This window comes from Taudactylus pleione, unplaced genomic scaffold (assembly GCF_031769625.1).
Source record: "Taudactylus pleione unplaced genomic scaffold, aTauple2 ptg000082l, whole genome shotgun sequence".
NCBI classification, from domain to species: Eukaryota; Metazoa; Chordata; class Amphibia; order Anura; family Myobatrachidae; genus Taudactylus; species Taudactylus pleione.
Genome location: NW_028284484.1, coordinates 9,052,286 through 9,072,208, shown reverse-complemented (window position 1 = coordinate 9,072,208; position 19,923 = coordinate 9,052,286). Strand labels below are relative to the sequence as shown.

Sequence of the window (19,923 nt, the reverse complement as noted above, 5' to 3'; positions counted from 1 at the left end):
CTGCTGTCAGGGTAGAGTTGTGGCTTTAACAGTAAAAAAATTTATGTTGAGATGCCAGCTGTAAACATGCACAATTGCAACATTATGACTATGGGTCTGATTCAGCAAGGATCGCAAGTGCGATTATGCACGATGGCGGCCGATAGCAGCTTCTGCGCATGCGTATGTATCATAGTGCGCATGCATGAACCAGCCACTGTGATCGGGACTGCGATCGCAGTGACTATACAGACCCATCGTAGAGTGATTGACAGGAAATACCATTTGGGGGTGGTGATGGCGAAACACAGTCGTGCCAGTGAGTTTGCATGCCATTTCAGGGGCGTGCATAAATTAGCCTTTGCGATGCCATACGCAGCCTGAGCTCTCACTGCGTACTGGAAGGTTAGCAATTTCTGAGTAAGGTCTGACCTTGTGCAAGTGTGTGTGAGGCACCAATTGTACTTTATGTTACCGATGGTTTTGCAGTCTTCCTAAGTATTACGGATGTGTGTAAGGTAAGGTGAGCATCCCTATGTTGTGCTGCGACGGCATAGCGATCACAATAGATTAGCATATCATTGCAGTGAAAAGTTGCGATCACACTTGCGATCCGTACTGAAGGCCCTATGTCAACATTGTGCAGGACAACATTTAACATGTCGACATAACGTTCATGTTAACATATTGAATGTTGACATAACATACCACACCCCTAAACTCCAACATGTCACCCTGACAATGGTTTCTCCAGGCAAGGATGTCTCAGCAACTCCACAGAGAATGGAGACAAACTAAATGTTGCCCTCTACTAGGTGGATAATATTCCAGCACTGACAGTAAAATGGCTGCTGTCTACAGCTAGGCTACAGTATATCAGAGACATCTTATATGAAAGCTCTGTCCCCCCAGAATGTTATGGGGCAGGAAAAAGATCTAGTTTGGTACAAAGCTTAGCAGGTACCATTTTTTGAGGCATATGTCTCCACCAAGGGTGTGTTTTATATATCTCTTCTTACTCCAGACTTCCTTAATGGTGTCACTGCCTCTGGTACAGTACTGGTACACCACTCTTACCTCACCCAACTTGAAATCTGTAAAGTCATCATGATGCTCTATTTGCATATGTCCATCTTCCACAGCCACAAGAGTTTCTTCACTGACATATTCTACAAGCAAATGTTTCAGTCATTAAGGAAATAGTCACATTGCCTAATAGTAACAAAAATATTGAAACAAACTTACGTTTCTACTACTGCGCATGATACAGATGTGACTTCATACATTACTGCCGCAGTCTCGCTTAGCGGCCCTTCTCTGCGTGCCAGTCCCACGCGACTGTCTGCACTGAGCGTCTTTTTTGACTAAGCGGCTGAGTTTGAACCTGTATACAAAGTGCTGCGATGCAGCGGCCACGGTTATTCTCACGCCACGTCCCGTTGTGCTACGTATGCAGATTCAGACTCAGTCGCACAGATATACAAGTGTTGCAAATCAAATTACTCAGTGCAGTCTCCTGAAGCGATTTGTCACATCTGATAGATACTAATATGCACATTTGAGTGAAAAGAGAAGCAAAATAAACGTTACACTGCTCGGAGAGGCTCACTCGCTCCAGGTGTTTCGCGCTACATGGCATATTGAGGCTAGGTGTATGAGGGCACATCTGTACTACCCCTATTTACCAAATGGAAGAAACCAATTGCAGGAGATATTCTTCTCAGTCATGGAGAATACGAGACCCTGAGCTTTTATGCAGCATAAAATCCTCCATGGTGGGGCTGTGCTTCTTCATTTTTTACAAATGAACCTAAATTGTTTGAAGGCACATAGGATTGTGGAGCACATAGGATTGTGGAGCACATAGGAAGTGAAAGTGGACCTGCAGGAATATGCAACAAACAATGGGAGAAGTTGGACCAAGTGGGGGTTCCTTGCTAGGTACAATATTTTATTTTGCAGCGCAATATTGTTAGGACAAAATGGAGTAGAGAGCACATTTTAGGGGCTTTATCTGCAAACAGATTTTTCAATCTAGAAAATCCCTGGAATTTTGCTGTAACTGTGTGCAGTTTGTATATTCTCCCTGTGCTTGCGTGGGTTTCCTCCGGGTACTCCGGTTTCCTCCCACAATCCAAAAATATATATAATGGTAGGTTAACTGGCTCCCAAAAAAAATAATTAACCCTAGTGTGTGCGTTCATGAGGTAGGGAACATAGATTGTAAGCTCCACCGGGGCAGAGTCTGATGTGAATGGCCAAATATTCTTTGTAAAGCGCTGCAGAATATGTGTGATATATATATATATATATATATATATATAGTGCAAATGAGACCAGCAGCACACTCTTGGTAGCAGCAACTATGAGGAGTGCAAACACATAATATGATATGTAATAAAGAAAGAAGGAGTCAGCACATCCATATCAATCCATAGAAAATGTATTAATCCAGTAGAGAACAAATGTCGAGGTTATTTGAGGGGCTTGTGAGCAAAGTCATAGCAATAGTTCATCATGGCACAAACAGCAGGCAATCATGAAAATACTCATCACAAGTCCTCCCTCCAGAGAGTAGCGCCCGACAGCCGTTTCGGTGTCAATCCGACACCTTCATCAAGGGCATATCATACAAACCACAACCCCTGCCTACATATACACCCAACAATCAAAGTAAAGCATACTCACCTGTACATAGACGCACAGCGGCGGGTCATGAGACCATAGCTCAGACACACGCCGGATATGCCGGAAGTGACGCTCCTGGACCGGAACTGGTCACAGGTAACCAAGACAACCTAACAACAACGCGAGCACCGGAAGTGACGATCCGAAAAACGGATCGAGTCACCAGTAACCAGGGCAACGCAACTCTATGAGCAGTGTAAACTAAATTAATAATAAATAACTCCTTAGGTAATAGCTCAAATAAACACTGTCTACAAAGAGAGCACCAGTATAAAAGCGCCATGTACTCCAAAAGGTTGGTTACTCCAGCATATTGGTACGTAATGTAACGTAGCGAGCATGATCCACATCATTGGTGGGTGTATAATAGACAAAAAGATTTTTACAAAAGAAACCCAAAGAAAAAAAGTAGAAAACCATAATACAAAAACAATAACAATACAATGAAAAAAAACAACAACAACAACATTTCCATAACAGCGAAACCACCAATATAGAGAGACTAAATAAAGTATACAAAAAACTATAAAAAACAACTCAATGACAGCCCCTCATTAAGTCCGTGCGGGGTCACAGTGTTAAGTCGACTAATCCAGAAACATTCACGTTGTAAAAGCAATTTATTACGATCTCCTCCTCTCCTTAATGGAGCAACATGGTCAATAGGAAAAAATAAAAAATCTTTCATAGTGTGACCATATGCTGCAAAGTGTCTCGCTACCGGAGGTGTATTAGCATCAACAGCCCGTAAAGCCTTCTTAATGGACGACCGGTGTAAGGCAATCCTCTCCTTAAGGAGCCTTATGGTTTTACCAACATAGAGCAATAGACAGGGGCACCTGATGAGATAGATAACGAAACGGCTGTCACAGTTCAGATGGTATCCAATATCATATGAAATGTTGGTACTTGGATTAATAAATTGTGCTCCAGTCTGAAGAAACGGGCAGTTCACACAACCATGACATTTGAAAACTCCATTCTTTTGTCGCAACCACGTATTAAGCTTCGTGGCTCCAATGTCGGTTTTAGCCACTGCATCTTTAACATTACTGCTACGTTTGTAGCAGAATAGAGGTTTTTCTTTACAGAGATGTCCTATGGTATCATCAGCTTGAATGATATGCCAATGCTGTAACACAGCTTCTCGTATACGCTTAGACGCAATAGAATAAGTGGAAGTGAACACCATACGTGAAATCTGATCACCACGGTTGCTGCTGACCAATGCTTCGTCCTGCGTCAGAGTTGCACAATATGAAATGGCCTCTTGAATCTCACTAATAGGGTAACCCCTGTCTATGAACCTCTTGCCCATCTGTTGTAGTGCCAAGGGAACCTCAGTAATGTCCGAAGTAATCCGAACAACTCTCAGTAGTTGTGATAGAGGAAGTCCTTTTTTAAGTGATAGAGGATGAAAGCTATCAGCCTGTAACAACGTGTTTTTATCTGTGGGTTTCCTGAATAATCTAGTTGACAATCTGCCCCCAGATTTATAGACACAGACATCCAAATAACAAATGGTGGTTTCACTGTAAGATAAAGTAAATCTGATACTGGTGTCCAATGTATTGAGTGAATCAATAAAATCGGTGAGTAGGCTCACACTGCCAGTCCACACAAAAAATAGGTCATCAATATAGCGTACAAAAAAATGTATATATTGAGAAAACTCTTCATGTGCAAAAATATGTTGATTCTCGTACATATGCATGTACAGATTCGCAAATGCCAGGGCCATATTCGACCCCATCGCAGTTCCCGTTAACTGCAAAAAGAAAGAGTTTTCGAAAAGGAAATAGTTCTTTCGTAAAACTATTTCCATAAGTAATAGCAAAAATTCGATATTAGGACCTCCATAATGTGGACTGCCAGTGATGAGGCCCCTCACTGCATCTAAACCATCTCTGTGTCCAATGTTAGTATAGAGGCTAGTAATGTCAAGAGTTACAAGTAAACTGGAGTCAGGGAGCGAACCCAGTGCTCTGAGTTTGTTAATAAAGTCCGTGGTATCTCTAATATAATATTTAGTATGTTGTACCACTGGTTGAAGCCAAAAATCAATGTATTGTGACAAGGGTTGGCACAAAGACCCACACGATGAAATTATAGGCCTCCCTGGAGGCTTAACAAGGGTTTTATGCACCTTGGGCAATACATAGATGAAGGGTATCTTGGGATGCGTTTGTGTAAGGAAATGAGCGGTAGGTTCATCAATATAATCATTAGAAAGGCCTAATGTAATCACTGCATCAATCTCCTTTTTATAAACATAAGTAGGATCATATGTAAGTTTTTTATAGCAGTTAGTATCATTCAACTGCCGCATAATTTCTGACACATACTCATCCCTATTCAACAATACAATACCACCCCCCTTATCGGAGGGGCGGATCACTATATCAGAATTGTCCCTAAGTGTATTAATAGCTATATTTTCTTCCTTAGAGAGATTACAGTAAGAAATCCTTTGATTATCCATAAAAGATAAAGTATCGCGTTTAACTAAATGAAAAAAGGTTTCAATTGAGGGATTTGTCCCTGGAGGGTCAAATGTACTCTTGGGTCTGAAATTACCACCAGCATCGATGGATAAAGGATGCTTACAGAAAAAATCTTTCAATTTAAGCAATCTGTGGAAACGATATAGCTCAACCCCAAATTTAAAGGAATCCTGTCTAAAGGTCCTAACAAAAGAAAGGCCCCTGGACAAGACCCCCAACTCCGGGGGAGTGGGAATATAGGAAGACAAATTAAAAATAACTACTTCCTCCTGCCCCTTTGATTCGGATTTCTGTTGTTTGCGGTGTCTAGCCCCTCCCCTTCTACAGGGTTTTTTCCTTTTGGACCCTTGAATTTGGGTCGAGTTGCATCTCCCTTTAAAAAAGGCACTTGTACATGAGAATGATAAGAATCACTAGCAGAGGTATGAGTATCGACCTCAGAAAATGACCGATCTACTCTATTCCTCCGGAACCTACTGCCACCCTTATACCCAGGTTTGAACTCGCCCCCCTGCATCCAGGTATAAACTCGCAAATCCTTATAATCCTCTTTCACACGTTTATATTTACTTTTTTTGAACACAAGGAGATCAGAATAAAACTGATCAACACAAGTCTCAATTTTGGTCAACCAGTCAGTACCAGTATCAGCTTTCAATATACCGAGACTAGTAGATTCACATACAGAAATTTCTTTGTCCAGTGTCACAATGTCAGAATTAACTTGTTCAATTACCAAAACCATCAACTGAAGAGAACATTCATTCAGAATTTGGCACCATTGCTTGCAAAAGGCCACATTTGATCTCCCTAGAGTTGGTTGATTCTTGATTCTAAAACCCCTAGGAATAATTTTCTCCTTATAATATTGGGAGAGAGTCAAACCATGAAGATTTAATTCTACTTTTCTCTTTCGTAACTTCAGTAAATCTGAATAAATTTCCAAGGGGGAATCCACATCAAAGGCCAAAGATTCAGTATCGGCAAACAAGATACGAGTAATATCCTTATTTTCAAATCTTTTAACTTTAGTTAACTCATCAAAAGTATTCACTGTAGTGTCCATTGTAAAAAGAAAAAAGAAAAAAATCCAAAAAACTCAAGAATTTCAAACAAACATTAAAAAATTAATTTAGAGGTGCTATCCAGCATACAAAGGGTTAATAGTAGTGCAAATGAGACCAGCAGCACACTCTTGGTAGCAGCAACAATGAGGAGTGCAAACACATAATATGATATGTAATAAAGAAAGAAGGAGTCAGCACATCCATATCAATCCATAGAAAATGTATTAATCCAGTAGAGAACAAATGTCGAGGTTATTTGAGGGGCTTGTGAGCAAAGTCATAGCAATAGTTCATCATGGCACAAACAGCAGGCAATCATGAAAATACTCATCACAAGTCCTCCCTCCAGAGAGTAGCGCCCGACAGCCGTTTCGGTGTCAATCCGACACCTTCATCAAGGGCATATCATACAAACCACAACCCCTGCCTACATATACACCCAACAATCAAAGTAAAGCATACTCACCTGTACATAGACGCACAGCGGCGGGTCATGAGACCATAGCTCAGACACACGCCGGATATGCCGGAAGTGACGCTCCTGGATCGGTCATTTTCTGAGGTCGATACTCATACCTCTGCTAGTGATTCTGATCATTCTCATGTACAAGTGCCTTTTTTAAAGGGAGATGCAACTCGACCCAAATTCAAGGGTCCAAAAGGAAAAAACCCTGTAGAAGGGGAGGGGCTAGACACCGCAAACAACAGAAATCCGAATCAAAGGGGCAGGAGGAAGTAGTTATTTTTAATTTGTCTTCCTATATTCCCACTCCCCCGGAGTTGGGGGTCTTGTCCAGGGGCCTTTCTTTTGTTAGGACCTTTAGACAGGATTCCTTTAAATTTGGGGTTGAGCTATATCGTTTCCACAGATTGCTTAAATTGAAAGATTTTTTCTGTAAGCATCCTTTATCCATCGATGCTGGTGGTAATTTCAGACCCAAGAGTACATTTGACCCTCCAGGGACAAATCCCTCAATTGAAACCTTTTTTCATTTAGTTAAACGCGATACTTTATCTTTTATGGATAATCAAAGGATTTCTTACTGTAATCTCTCTAAGGAAGAAAATATAGCTATTAATACACTTAGGGACAATTCTGATATAGTGATCCGCCCCTCCGATAAGGGGGGTGGTATTGTATTGTTGAATAGGGATGAGTATGTGTCAGAAATTATGCGGCAGTTGAATGATACTAACTGCTATAAAAAACTTACATATGATCCTACTTATGTTTATAAAAAGGAGATTGATGCAGTGATTACATTAGGCCTTTCTAATGATTATATTGATGAACCTACCGCTCATTTCCTTACACAAACGCATCCCAAGATACCCTTCATCTATGTATTGCCCAAGGTGCATAAAACCCTTGTTAAGCCTCCAGGGAGGCCTATAATTTCATCGTGTGGGTCTTTGTGCCAACCCTTGTCACAATACATTGATTTTTGGCTTCAACCAGTGGTACAACATACTAAATATTATATTAGAGATACCACGGACTTTATTAACAAACTCAGAGCACTGGGTTCGCTCCCTGACTCCAGTTTACTTGTAACTCTTGACATTACTAGCCTCTATACTAACATTGGACACAGAGATGGTTTAGATGCAGTGAGGGGCCTCATCACTGGCAGTCCACATTATGGAGGTCCTAATATCGAATTTTTGCTATTACTTATGGAAATAGTTTTACGAAAGAACTATTTCCTTTTCGAAAACTCTTTCTTTTTGCAGTTAACGGGAACTGCGATGGGGTCGAATATGGCCCTGGCATTTGCGAATCTGTACATGCATATGTACGAGAATCAACATATTTTTGCACATGAAGAGTTTTCTCAATATATACATTTTTTTGTACGCTATATTGATGACCTATTTTTTGTGTGGACTGGCAGTGTGAGCCTACTCACCGATTTTATTGATTCACTCAATACATTGGACACCAGTATCAGATTTACTTTATCTTACAGTGAAACCACCATTTGTTATTTGGATGTCTGTGTCTATAAATCTGGGGGCAGATTGTCAACTAGATTATTCAGGAAACCCACAGATAAAAACACGTTGTTACAGGCTGATAGCTTTCATCCTCTATCACTTAAAAAAGGACTTCCTCTATCACAACTACTGAGAGTTGTTCGGATTACTTCGGACATTACTGAGGTTCCCTTGGCACTACAACAGATGGGCAAGAGGTTCATAGACAGGGGTTACCCTATTAGTGAGATTCAAGAGGCCATTTCATATTGTGCAACTCTGACGCAGGACGAAGCATTGGTCAGCAGCAACCGTGGTGATCAGATTTCACGTATGGTGTTCACTTCCACTTATTCTATTGCGTCTAAGCGTATACGAGAAGCTGTGTTACAGCATTGGCATATCATTCAAGCTGATGATACCATAGGACATCTCTGTAAAGAAAAACCTCTATTCTGCTACAAACGTAGCAGTAATGTTAAAGATGCAGTGGCTAAAACCGACATTGGAGCCACGAAGCTTAATACGTGGTTGCGACAAAAGAATGGAGTTTTCAAATGTCATGGTTGTGTGAACTGCCCGTTTCTTCAGACTGGAGCACAATTTATTAATCCAAGTACCAACATTTCATATGATATTGGATACCATCTGAACTGTGACAGCCGTTTCGTTATCTATCTCATCAGGTGCCCCTGTCTATTGCTCTATGTTGGTAAAACCATAAGGCTCCTTAAGGAGAGGATTGCCTTACACCGGTCGTCCATTAAGAAGGCTTTACGGGCTGTTGATGCTAATACACCTCCGGTAGCGAGACACTTTGCAGCATATGGTCACACTATGAAAGATTTTTTATTTTTTCCTATTGACCATGTTGCTCCATTAAGGAGAGGAGGAGATCGTAATAAATTGCTTTTACAACGTGAATGTTTCTGGATTAGTCGACTTAACACTGTGACCCCGCACGGACTTAATGAGGGGCTGTCATTGAGTTGTTTTTTATAGTTTTTTGTATACTTTATTTAGTCTCTCTATATTGGTGGTTTCGCTGTTATGGAAATGTTGTTGTTGTTTTTTTTCATTGTATTGTTATTGTTTTTGTATTATGGTTTTCTACTTTTTTTCTTTGGGTTTCTTTTGTAAAAATCTTTTTGTCTATTATACACCCACCAATGATGTGGATCATGCTCGCTACGTTACATTACGTACCAATATGCTGGAGTAACCAACCTTTTGGAGTACATGGCGCTTTTATACTGGTGCTCTCTTTGTAGACAGTGTTTATTTGAGCTATTACCTAAGGAGTTATTTATTATTAATTTAGTTTACACTGCTCATAGAGTTGCGTTGCCCTGGTTACTGGTGACTCGATCCGTTTTTCGGATCGTCACTTCCGGTGCTCGCGTTGTTGTTAGGTTGTCTTGGTTACCTGTGACCAGTTCCGGTCCAGGAGCGTCACTTCCGGCATATCCGGCGTGTGTCTGAGCTATGGTCTCATGACCCGCCGCTGTGCGTCTATGTACAGGTGAGTATGCTTTACTTTGATTGTTGGGTGTATATGTAGGCAGGGGTTGTGGTTTGTATGATATGCCCTTGATGAAGGTGTCGGATTGACACCGAAACGGCTGTCGGGCGCTACTCTCTGGAGGGAGGACTTGTGATGAGTATTTTCATGATTGCCTGCTGTTTGTGCCATGATGAACTATTGCTATGACTTTGCTCACAAGCCCCTCAAATAACCTCGACATTTGTTCTCTACTGGATTAATACATTTTCTATGGATTGATATGGATGTGCTGACTCCTTCTTTCTTTATTATATATATATATATATATGGCAATAAATAAATACTACATTTGTAAAAGTACTTTGCCCAGTGCAGAGGAGCACAAACTGGCACATGCAATAAAGACAGAAGCTCAGTATAAAAGGAATAAGTCAGAACATACTGAAGGGTGGCACTAAAGTGGTTGGACATTAGATGGGATGTTCACATTTTTGCATTTCGAGCTTGCAGAGACATTGAGAGCAGAGAGTGGCTGCACCATCTAGATGTGTCAGTGCAAAGTCATGGTGTTCTCTGCTGTGCATGTGGGGGCTGATTCTGAGTATGACAAATTTGGGGTTGCTTTCCTTACAGCTGCAGCAGCATGCTTACTACCTTATCCTCTCGTGTATGTCGAGTATACGTGCGTCTGCACGTGGAAGGCTGGTGCGCCCACTGCTTTTCCCTTCACAGCCGTCAGCATTAGTATCAGGACTTGCTCCCACTTCATGCTGGGCGCATAAAATCCGTCCCATCTCCGTCCACAATCCGCCCCATCTCCGTCCGCACGATGAGCATGGAAGTCAGCTTACACACAGCGGCACTCCCACAAGTCGGGTCAGCAACGTGCAATTACACGGTTACCGCCCAGAAAGAGTGGTCTGTCAATGGACTGATTAATCCGTCTGCACTTTCAGTCTCCGCCCATGTGTGTTTGTATTAGAGATGAGCGGATTAGTTCGGATTTTCCCGCCAAGTTTGGATTTTTCCCGCCAAAAATCGAGTCTCAGGAGGAGGCAAAACGTCATCTTTCATGGACAATAGTCCATGAAAGATGATGTTTGTCCATGAAAGATGACATTTTGCCTCTGAGACCCGATTTTTGGCGGGAAAAATCCGAACCTGCTCATCTCTAGTATGTATAGTCTGGCGCGTGCGCAGTCTGCGATTGTTTTCTACAGCGCATGTGCAGTTTGCAGATATCTGTGGCGGCCATTTTTCCAGAGATTTGCACTTGCGCAGTAGAGAAGTCTACGGGAACATGGCGCTTGTACCATGTTACAGGAGAGCTATGTATGTGCAGTAGACTCTGGCTCAATGCAAGAGTCTACTGCAGTGCAGAGAAGAGGGGGCCTACACAGAGTCTGCACACGGACCCCTTCCTCTCTTAAACTGCCCCTACTGCCAAGATAGTGATCTGACTCAGAATCAGGCCCAACTTGTCTAATTTAGTCCCTGACTTTAAATATATATTCCTCTGAAGATAAACATTTGAGGCCTAATACAGAGTTAGGTGCAAAACAAAAGAAGAAGAGAAAAATGGAGCAAATTGCTCCTGGAAAAAAACCATGCCGTAATGCAAGAGGTGCAAACGCATTTGTTTGTTTGCACGCAGGGTAAATGCTGGCTGCTATTGCATGTAGCGAACAAACACTAGAGAGCTTTGTGTTTACAATCAAATTTAGAAATAAGCCAGGACATGCCAAGGTGAAAATTGCTTCTTTTTTTTACTTTGCTCTTAACTATGGACCCTGGGTGATAACTTTATGTTACCTAACAGAAAATGATTTAATGGAAAAATAGCTTATTACTACAGTATGTACCTGTGGTTGTAATTGTTCCCACTCTGTCACTCATGGCTTTCCCCGTCCCGGGACATACTTCCTCACTGACAGGCTCTGCTTGGTTTGCCTTTGGTCTTTCCATATGCCCAGGATCCTGGGACTCTATTGACACAGAAGTATCTGTATTTCGTGAGATGAGGTCAACAGCAGATGGAGATACCTGGGAATTATAAAAATACATGTTATTCTTACCTCTTGCAGTCCCAAATAAATCTAAGCGTCATACATAGGGGCCTATTCATCATCACTTATTTTTTACAAAAGCAGATGAAAATGAACATTATCACATACTTTTGTAAAAATTAAGTGTCAGGGCCATCCATCAAGTTCTGAAGATTTAGGGAGGGTTGTGGCCGGGTCGGACACCGGAAGACGCGGGGAGAGGAGGTGAGACACAGCGGGGGAATACAGAGTAGGGGAGAGACATGCAGCAGTGAGTAAATCCTTATGGATACCTCAACTACATGGGGAAAGTATCACTTTTCTGAAAAGCTGACTCCGCAAAAAGAGCAGCTTTTCGGAAGTGATACTTTTGTTAAGGAGGCATGATGAATCCTCCAAAACATATTTTAAACTCGCAGCTAGTTTAAAACAAAATTATCACTAGTGATAATTATGTCATGAATAGGCCCCATAATCCCTTCCATGCACAAATTCCGTGCTCTTATTACTAAATATTTTTACCTGACCACTAGCCTCTATTTAAAAACATATTGCTTTCCACATCATTACTTTGTCTAATACAGATCTTAACAATCTTACACCAGAATTGAACAATAGGCATATTCCTAAGGCTCTGAAGGTTAAAAAGATCTCACAAAACACATCTTATTGGAGAAGTACTGCTAACACAATAACACTCAGTATTAAACACCTCACTGCCTACACCCCTAATATATAGATCAGATTGTATGATTCAGAATATTGTGCAAATCTCCAAGCTTCAGCACATAAGTAGTAGCCCTCCCACAGCTTTGGCTAGCGTGTACACTAACTCAATATCTAACAATCACGGTGTTGCAAAGGATTGCGTCTATGATCACTGAGCTGACTGCCATCTTTACCAAATTATTTACATAGGCTTTGCAGGGATATTTGCACAAAGATATCATCTGCTTACTGAATTTTTAGATGCCCTAAAAAAGTGTAGATGAATTGGGATGGTATTATTCTTGAGAAGATTGCAGAGTCCATACACATGGTGATCAATGAGCTAGAATAACTAGAAACTTTACATTATAACATCATATCATATTGTTAGCATCATGTGAGCTAAAAAAAAAATGTAATTTTAGGATTGCTCACATTACATTCACCATATGACTCACAAATGCTAAGCATAGACATGACTGGTGCTTGAGCACCCAGAGGGCTGGCTCCTACGATTATCGTTACTCCTGTGATCTATAGCAGTAATGCTCTCCCCATGTATATTTTTTCTATTCCGTAATACCCCCAAACTTAAACTGTTTGATTCCCAATTTATCAATATAAAGATCTTTTCATTTTACCACACAGACCTGTTTTTCCCTGAACAAATTAGATATTAAGCTTAGGCTGGACATGCATACTATTGTACTACTGTAACAGGATGTCACGTTACATGGGAAGACAGCTGGTAACATGGTGGGAGACATGTGAGAAATCTTATATGAAGCAGCCAGGGAGACGGCTTATGGCAGTGGAAGTAACTGCTGGCAGTGATGAGAAGTGGAGATTAAGAGGATGTACTTTGAGTAAATGTGGAAAGATCACACTTTTTAATGCATTTTGATTAAGTTTCCAGGACCTTGGGAACAAATTCATTTTATTTCAATTAATTGTTATGGGAAATCAAGTTTTGTTTACTGCTTTTATGGTTTCCAGTTGTCAAGAATGAACTACAGATGTGTCCTTATACATTTTTGCTTCAGTCGCGCTAAAAAGCCCCTCAGCGCAAAAGGTCCTTTGAGACTCTGCTAGCGCCGGGCATCTTTATGGCGTCTCGCATATCAAATTAATTAGCACAGTCTGCTGGTGCGCCGTAGTCGCATCGCATTGCGACTTAGACTCATTTTCAGCCAAAAAAATACCTGACACTAGCAGAGTAGCACGGGACCTGGCGGCTCACTCACGCCAGGCAAGTCGCACTGCATGGCGTATTGAGGTTAGATGTATGAGGACTCATCTGTAACAGAGCTAAGCGGGGGATTGCCATACTTACAATCTGCTCAGGGGAGAGCTCCAGTGGCGTCTTCTGTGTATCTTTAGCTTGATTTAATGGACGAATGCAAAATCGCGTCCCAAGAGCTCCTCGGTTTGTCAATGTGATTGTCTGGGTCACTGTCTCTCCAATAACATGTGTGCCAAAGTCAATGGATTCCTTATCAATGGTCAGCTGTAAGAAATGGCCTTCAACGTCACTAATTAGCATGATCATTATTATTCACTATTGTTATTTTTTATTGAGAATGTAAATAAATGTGAAGATGCTTCTGTAGTTTTAAACCTCTGATTCTGTTTCTTGGACTATGAGAACAGTGGCGTATTTATAATGGGTGCATTGTAAGGATGGACATTGGAAACCGATGGTCAGCAAGTATTTATGTTCCCAGTCTGCTGGAGCTACTTTTTTCCATCGAATTGCGGGGTTTCGATTGATGTAGCTTTATAATGCCCATCCGATGGCTGACAGCCTTGTATGCAACTTCTGATACCCGGAAGTGGTGTCCGCAGCTCAGTTTATGTGCACATGCCCGAAGCTTTGACTGCTTCTGCATAAACGCACAGTTTAACCACTGATGGTTATGCCATGGAATGTTTTTGATGCGATGGCTAGGCTAGTAGCCATCGCATCACTTTATTTGATATCAGAAGCCCGGCGACCATGCGATGACGGGCTTCTGATGTCCATCTTTAGTACATAGCATACAAAAGTAAACACTGGCATGCTCTCTGTTTTTTTTTAATACTTACCATGTTCTTAATTTTATACTATAGGTAGGGCCCCTGTTTTGAGTGACCCGAGCAGGGTTGATAACGAGCAAACCTGAAGGGGTGGCACCGTTACTGCCCCGTTAGCACCTGCATTTAGCTTGCAGGATGCCAAGAAAGGCACCCTGCAACCTGGAGATCAGTCTGAGAGCCACCTGGTGCGTCCTTAGCTGTCAGTTTCATGGTCCTGGATCCATCTTTGTGACGTTGTGCCAGTACATGTGCAGAGAGTCTCAGGTGGATTATTGCCCTGCTACAGCGCTGCGTCCGACAGTCATAATTCTGTGCAAATGCAGATTTTATAAGGTAAGCTTATGAATTTCTGGCCAAGATGGCTTGCGGAGTGCAGATTGTTTGAACCCACATGCTGAAAGAAGAACTCATTTAGTGGTACACAATTACTTGAAAGAGAGAGAGGGGTAGAGAGGCGTATCTAGTACAGTATTCCCTGTTTTATGGAAGGATACACAGCCTTTTTATCCCAGCTAAATGATGTAATTATTCCTCCTCTTCTGAGGTGGGAGTGATTGGCGGTGTCTTATGTTACATTTTTGGGTTCACTTCAAACAATGTAATAAAAACTGTCACACAGAAGTAAAACATGCATTAAACACTACTCACAATTGCAATTGATTTAACAACTAAATAACGCTCAAATGAACAGTATATCATGTTAATAGAAAAAGGTAAAAGATTAGATTAATGAAGCTGGGGATCCTACAGTAGTAGATTATCAGGTGGGTCAGCAACCCACCAAAACTGGGATAATATAATGCATATAATTTTTTGATGTCATGATGCAAGCCTCTGAGGACTGCACTCACCAATGGTTTATTTCCAAACAAAGATGAGCCGGAAGATGGTTGTTATTTTGGTAGTGGCCCGTTCTCTCTAAGCCTGTAAACACTTTTGTGAGCATAAACCCGCAGAAGTATTGCCATTACTGACACATCTATTTATACTGTGACAAAAGCACTGGTAAAGTCATACACGGGAGATATAATTGTCCCAGGTTTGTGACCTATATGTAGTAAAACTCCAGGAAAAAGTCTGTGATTGCAAAACAGACTTTATAGTTGTTTGGCTTTAGTAAAAGCCAGTTAAGGGTTCCTGGGGTTATGGATGGAGAGTGAGGCCGGGCTCCACTCATTAGGGCCATTTCAGGTCTTCGGGCTGAGAACAGGCTAATTAGTATTTGCACCTGTAAGAAGCTGATAAAGGTGTGGCAGCAGGCCTGTTAAGAGACATTGTGATGTAATGACCGTAAGTCCTGTGCATATGCCTATGTTTGTGGTAGGGGCATTGGGTCCTGCCACTTATGAGAGAGGGACCCTCTGTGTTTAGTTAGAGCCCAGATGGGCTAGGAATTTATTTTTTGTTTTCCTTTTACTGCACAATAAACTAGCTTTGGATAATTTCAAGCAGACCCTGGACTGGTGTGCTGTCTCCTGGCTGCTGTGTGTTTGGAAGTGCCCATCTACCCTAGGAGAGGGCACCCCAAACTTGATCCCCTCACAATATATATATATATATATATATATATATATATATATATGTCATACAATGTCACGTACATCTCATAACATGCCAGTCATCCTGATGAATTGCAGGCACAAAATGCATTTTTTGCTCGTCTATAAATTATTTTTGGTTAAAACACAAATCCCACCAAAACAAAAAATCTTAAACAGGAATTAACAAATAGTTATATCACAGTGGAAAAACAAGAGCTAAAACTCATTTCTTTTTACAGTGCAAGGGGTGTAAAAACAAAAAATCAAGTACAAATCCAATCATTAAATTCACCTCGAATCAAGACAACAAAGAGTATCAGATTAAAGAACAATTAACATGTAATACAGAAGGCAGGATTTATTTTTTAGAATGCCTATGCGGTTACCAATATGTAGGACAGACTAAAAGGAAAATAAAAATTTGAGTTGCTGAGCATATATACAATATAAAGAAAGGATTAAAAACACACAGTGGCCCTGATTCAGAGCCGGACGCTCTGACCAGAGCGCTCGCTCTGAATCAGGGCCCACCTCCATTAATATGGAGCGTCCTCCTGGACGCTCGTATAGCTGTGGGTCACCACCCACAGCATATACGAGCGTGCAGGATGATGGTCGCGATGGTCTTGACCATCGCGACCATCGAAACTGCGAGCAAAAGCCTGCGGTTGGGTTTTTCAACCGCAAGGCCAGGAGTGATTTTGGCTCTATCAGAGCCAAAATCACTCCCACTGACATCACTAGTGATGTCAGTGGGGCCGGCTTCAGACGGTAGGCGTTCCCTTGGGAATGCCTACGTCTGGCAGGCACGCCCCCGGCACGCCCACCAAAGAGGGCGTGCTGTCAGTCACCATCGACAGCACGCCCCCTTTGATGAGACACTCCGAATGAAGGAAAGTCCTTCGCTCGTCGGGTCTCGCGCATGCGCACGACGGAGCTCCCTCCGTTGTGCGCATGCGCAGTGGGGACCATCGACCCACTTGCGAGCGGACAGCCGCTCGCGAGTGGGTCTGAATGAGGGCCAGTGTGTCTCAGCATTTTCTTGATAATCACAATAAAGATCCGTCAGGCCTGAAATGTATTGGTATACAAAAAATCATGCCCCATTGGAGAGGAGGAAACATTGCTGATACATTAAAAAGGAACGAAACCAAATGGATTTACTCCTTAAAAACCTTGCAGCCTTTAGTGCTTAATGCAGAGATAGAATTTAATGTATCTTTATAGAAATATTTTTATAAAAACAATTTTAATAATTTTTATAGTTTTCTCCTATTTCCATCTTTTAATGTCTACTCTATCTATTTTATGTTGTTTAACCCCTTCTTCTTTTACTTCCTTTTTTTTTTCCATACACCACGAAACCATATTACTGGCCCATGAGCTTACCGCTTTTTTCGGCCATTTTATCTATGACCACTTCCGGTTTTGTCTATTTTTTCCAATAAAGTTTTCCCTATATAAGGAAGGATTGTATGAGCAAGAAACCATCCTTGAAAAAGTATCTAGACAGGTACGAAACGCGTTGGACCTAGAAACAGAGTGGAGGAAGAAAAGCAGAATACCAGCGGATCAAGTTGTCGCGATCTTCTTCGACCCACTGACGTCATCCCGTGCCGCCGCGCACAGCTGCCGCTACCCGACCAACACATCGGATGGCTTCCCCGTGCATTACAGGCAGGTTAAGTATATGCTGCCGGCACTGGAAGCCGAAAACTCAGGTAGGGACAGTTAGGTTGCATTGGACTATACACACCTCTGTATGCTTGCCTGGACCTGCCTCAGACGTCTGTTAAAAGAGCCTAAACATTATATATGGTTTAAGTGATGTTTATGTTTGTTTGTTTTTGTTTGTCTCCTTTTTCTTTCCTTCTTTTTTTCCCCCTTTTCTGTTTTTACATATTAACATTTTTTCATCTATTATTAGCGCTCGTTTGTTTTTCTTTTTTACCTGACTTTTTTTTAACTGAGCAGCTTTTTATACCATTCACCAAGCGTAGTTAATTCAAACAATTTTCATCTATTCTCTGTACACTGTCAGACTGAGCGGTGAATTGTATTAGACAGGCAGATAGAAACGATAACTAGCTCATTCCATGTATTCATTAAATGTATAGAATGGTTGTACAATGGTGGAGTGACTAGACACAATACACGGTTACCCGTGTCTGGCTGGGGGATAATGTCAGTGCTCACATTACCTCACACTTCTTGGTTGTACATTTTACAGGAACAGAAAAGGAACCAGCTTGAGCCAGGAACATCACTTCCCCTTCAAGATCTTCATTAATCTGATTAATAAAAGCTAATTAGACACATTAAGTAACACAGCACTGTTAGAGAACATCGCAGTAGCCAAGATTACTTTGCATTCAGTATGAAGCTGAGGCTTAATAATGTATTGCGTTTTATTTCCCATTTTCTTAACTGTAGTGTCAGGGTCAACCATAATGCACTGCTGCAACATAGAATATTATTGTAATCTGACCACTGTCAGACCAATGAAATGTCATGTTGACACAGGGCCTGATTCAGAGTTGTGGCCGATATTGATGCAGAATGAGGGATTGTTTGCCATTGCGCAGGCGTGTAAGCCTCACTGTACAAGCACAGCAAATGTTTTGTAATTAAGTTCACACAGAATTAATTTGCTAAGTGATTGACAGGTAGTCATCGTTTCATGGAACGTAACAGGGGGTTGCTAGGCAAACGCAAGATGAGCGTTTAAACTCCGTTTCATGGGCGTGCTTAATTTAGCCATTGCGATCTGCTTCGCAGCATCAGAGCTCTCTGCATGTCAGGAGAGACAATGTTTTTGAGACAGGTCAGACTTGAAGCATATGCTGCCCGATCTGCATCAATGTTACCGATGTTTACGCTGTTGCGTAATGTCGGATGGATATGAGAAGGCTGCAGTGTGCGTCCCTATGCTCGGGTAAGCTTTGGAAACATTAGCATATTTTCGCATCTGTGTTCCGTGCGATATCGCAGATGCTATTGCATTAGAGTATATCTCTGAATCAGGCCCACAGAACATGTAGTACTGTAATTTATTTTATCATTAAAAGTCCAATGTTGGCCAAAATAATGTTTTAATGAAGTTCATAGCTCATTAATCATATAACATACTGTATACTCTACTGTATCAACTTACCATTGGTTTAAATGTCACTATCATTTCACATGACATTCCAGCAGACATTTGTCCAGGTGGGTCAAATCTATAATAGATAAATATTAAGGTTACAGGGAATAACATAGGGTAGGGCTGGAGTCATCTCAAGCCACTAAGGGGATCCGGCTTATTCATGTGTAGGCAATGTACTTTCCTTCCATTTCCACTTTTTGGATTATAGAACTTACTCAATACAGACCTATTAGATTTGGTTTCTCTGACATCTAGTGACTAAAGTTATTATTTACTTTTATATTAATTGTGTTTCTATGACGTTAAAATTAGGTTTGGCAATGAAAATTATAAAACATGGTGCCGAACGATGTTCCCTTAGAATATAGACCAGGGCCATACTTGCCGATTCTCCCAAAACTTCCAGGAGACTCCTGAATTTGGGGGGGGGAATCTCCTAGCTCCTGAGAAAGTGGGCAACTCTCCCGCATTCTACCGGCCAGCCCATGAAGAAGGCAGGGCACAGGTCATGATGATGCAGGACGCTATGATTACATAATTTGTAGAACTCCGTCCCATCCTGCCCACCTGCCTCCTCCTGTCCTCGGACCTCCCGGACAGTCAGTTGCTGAAGTCAGCAAGTATGTACCAGGCCATATGCTGTATGTATATAGGAAAGGTTCCTGGACTGCACACCCTGAATATAT

General features: G+C 41.6%; 1 protein-coding gene across 6 annotated transcripts in view; it reads right to left on the bottom strand.

The window, feature by feature from the left end:
- CFAP74 (cilia and flagella associated protein 74) overlaps positions 1-19,923 on the bottom strand; it is a 279,555-nt gene that overhangs the window by 150,449 nt on the left and 109,183 nt on the right. For all 6 annotated transcript variants that reach the window (XM_088468211.1, XM_088468207.1, XM_088468206.1 and 3 more), the window contains 5 exons: positions 19,244-19,310; positions 18,291-18,380; positions 13,806-13,979; positions 11,582-11,762; positions 1,057-1,148 (listed from right to left, as the gene is read on the bottom strand). In XM_088468211.1, coding sequence (XP_088324337.1) covers positions 1,057-1,148; positions 11,582-11,762; positions 13,806-13,979; positions 18,291-18,380; positions 19,244-19,310 — 604 coding nt within the window. The remainder of the gene's footprint in view (positions 1-1,056; positions 1,149-11,581; positions 11,763-13,805; positions 13,980-18,290; positions 18,381-19,243; positions 19,311-19,923) is intronic.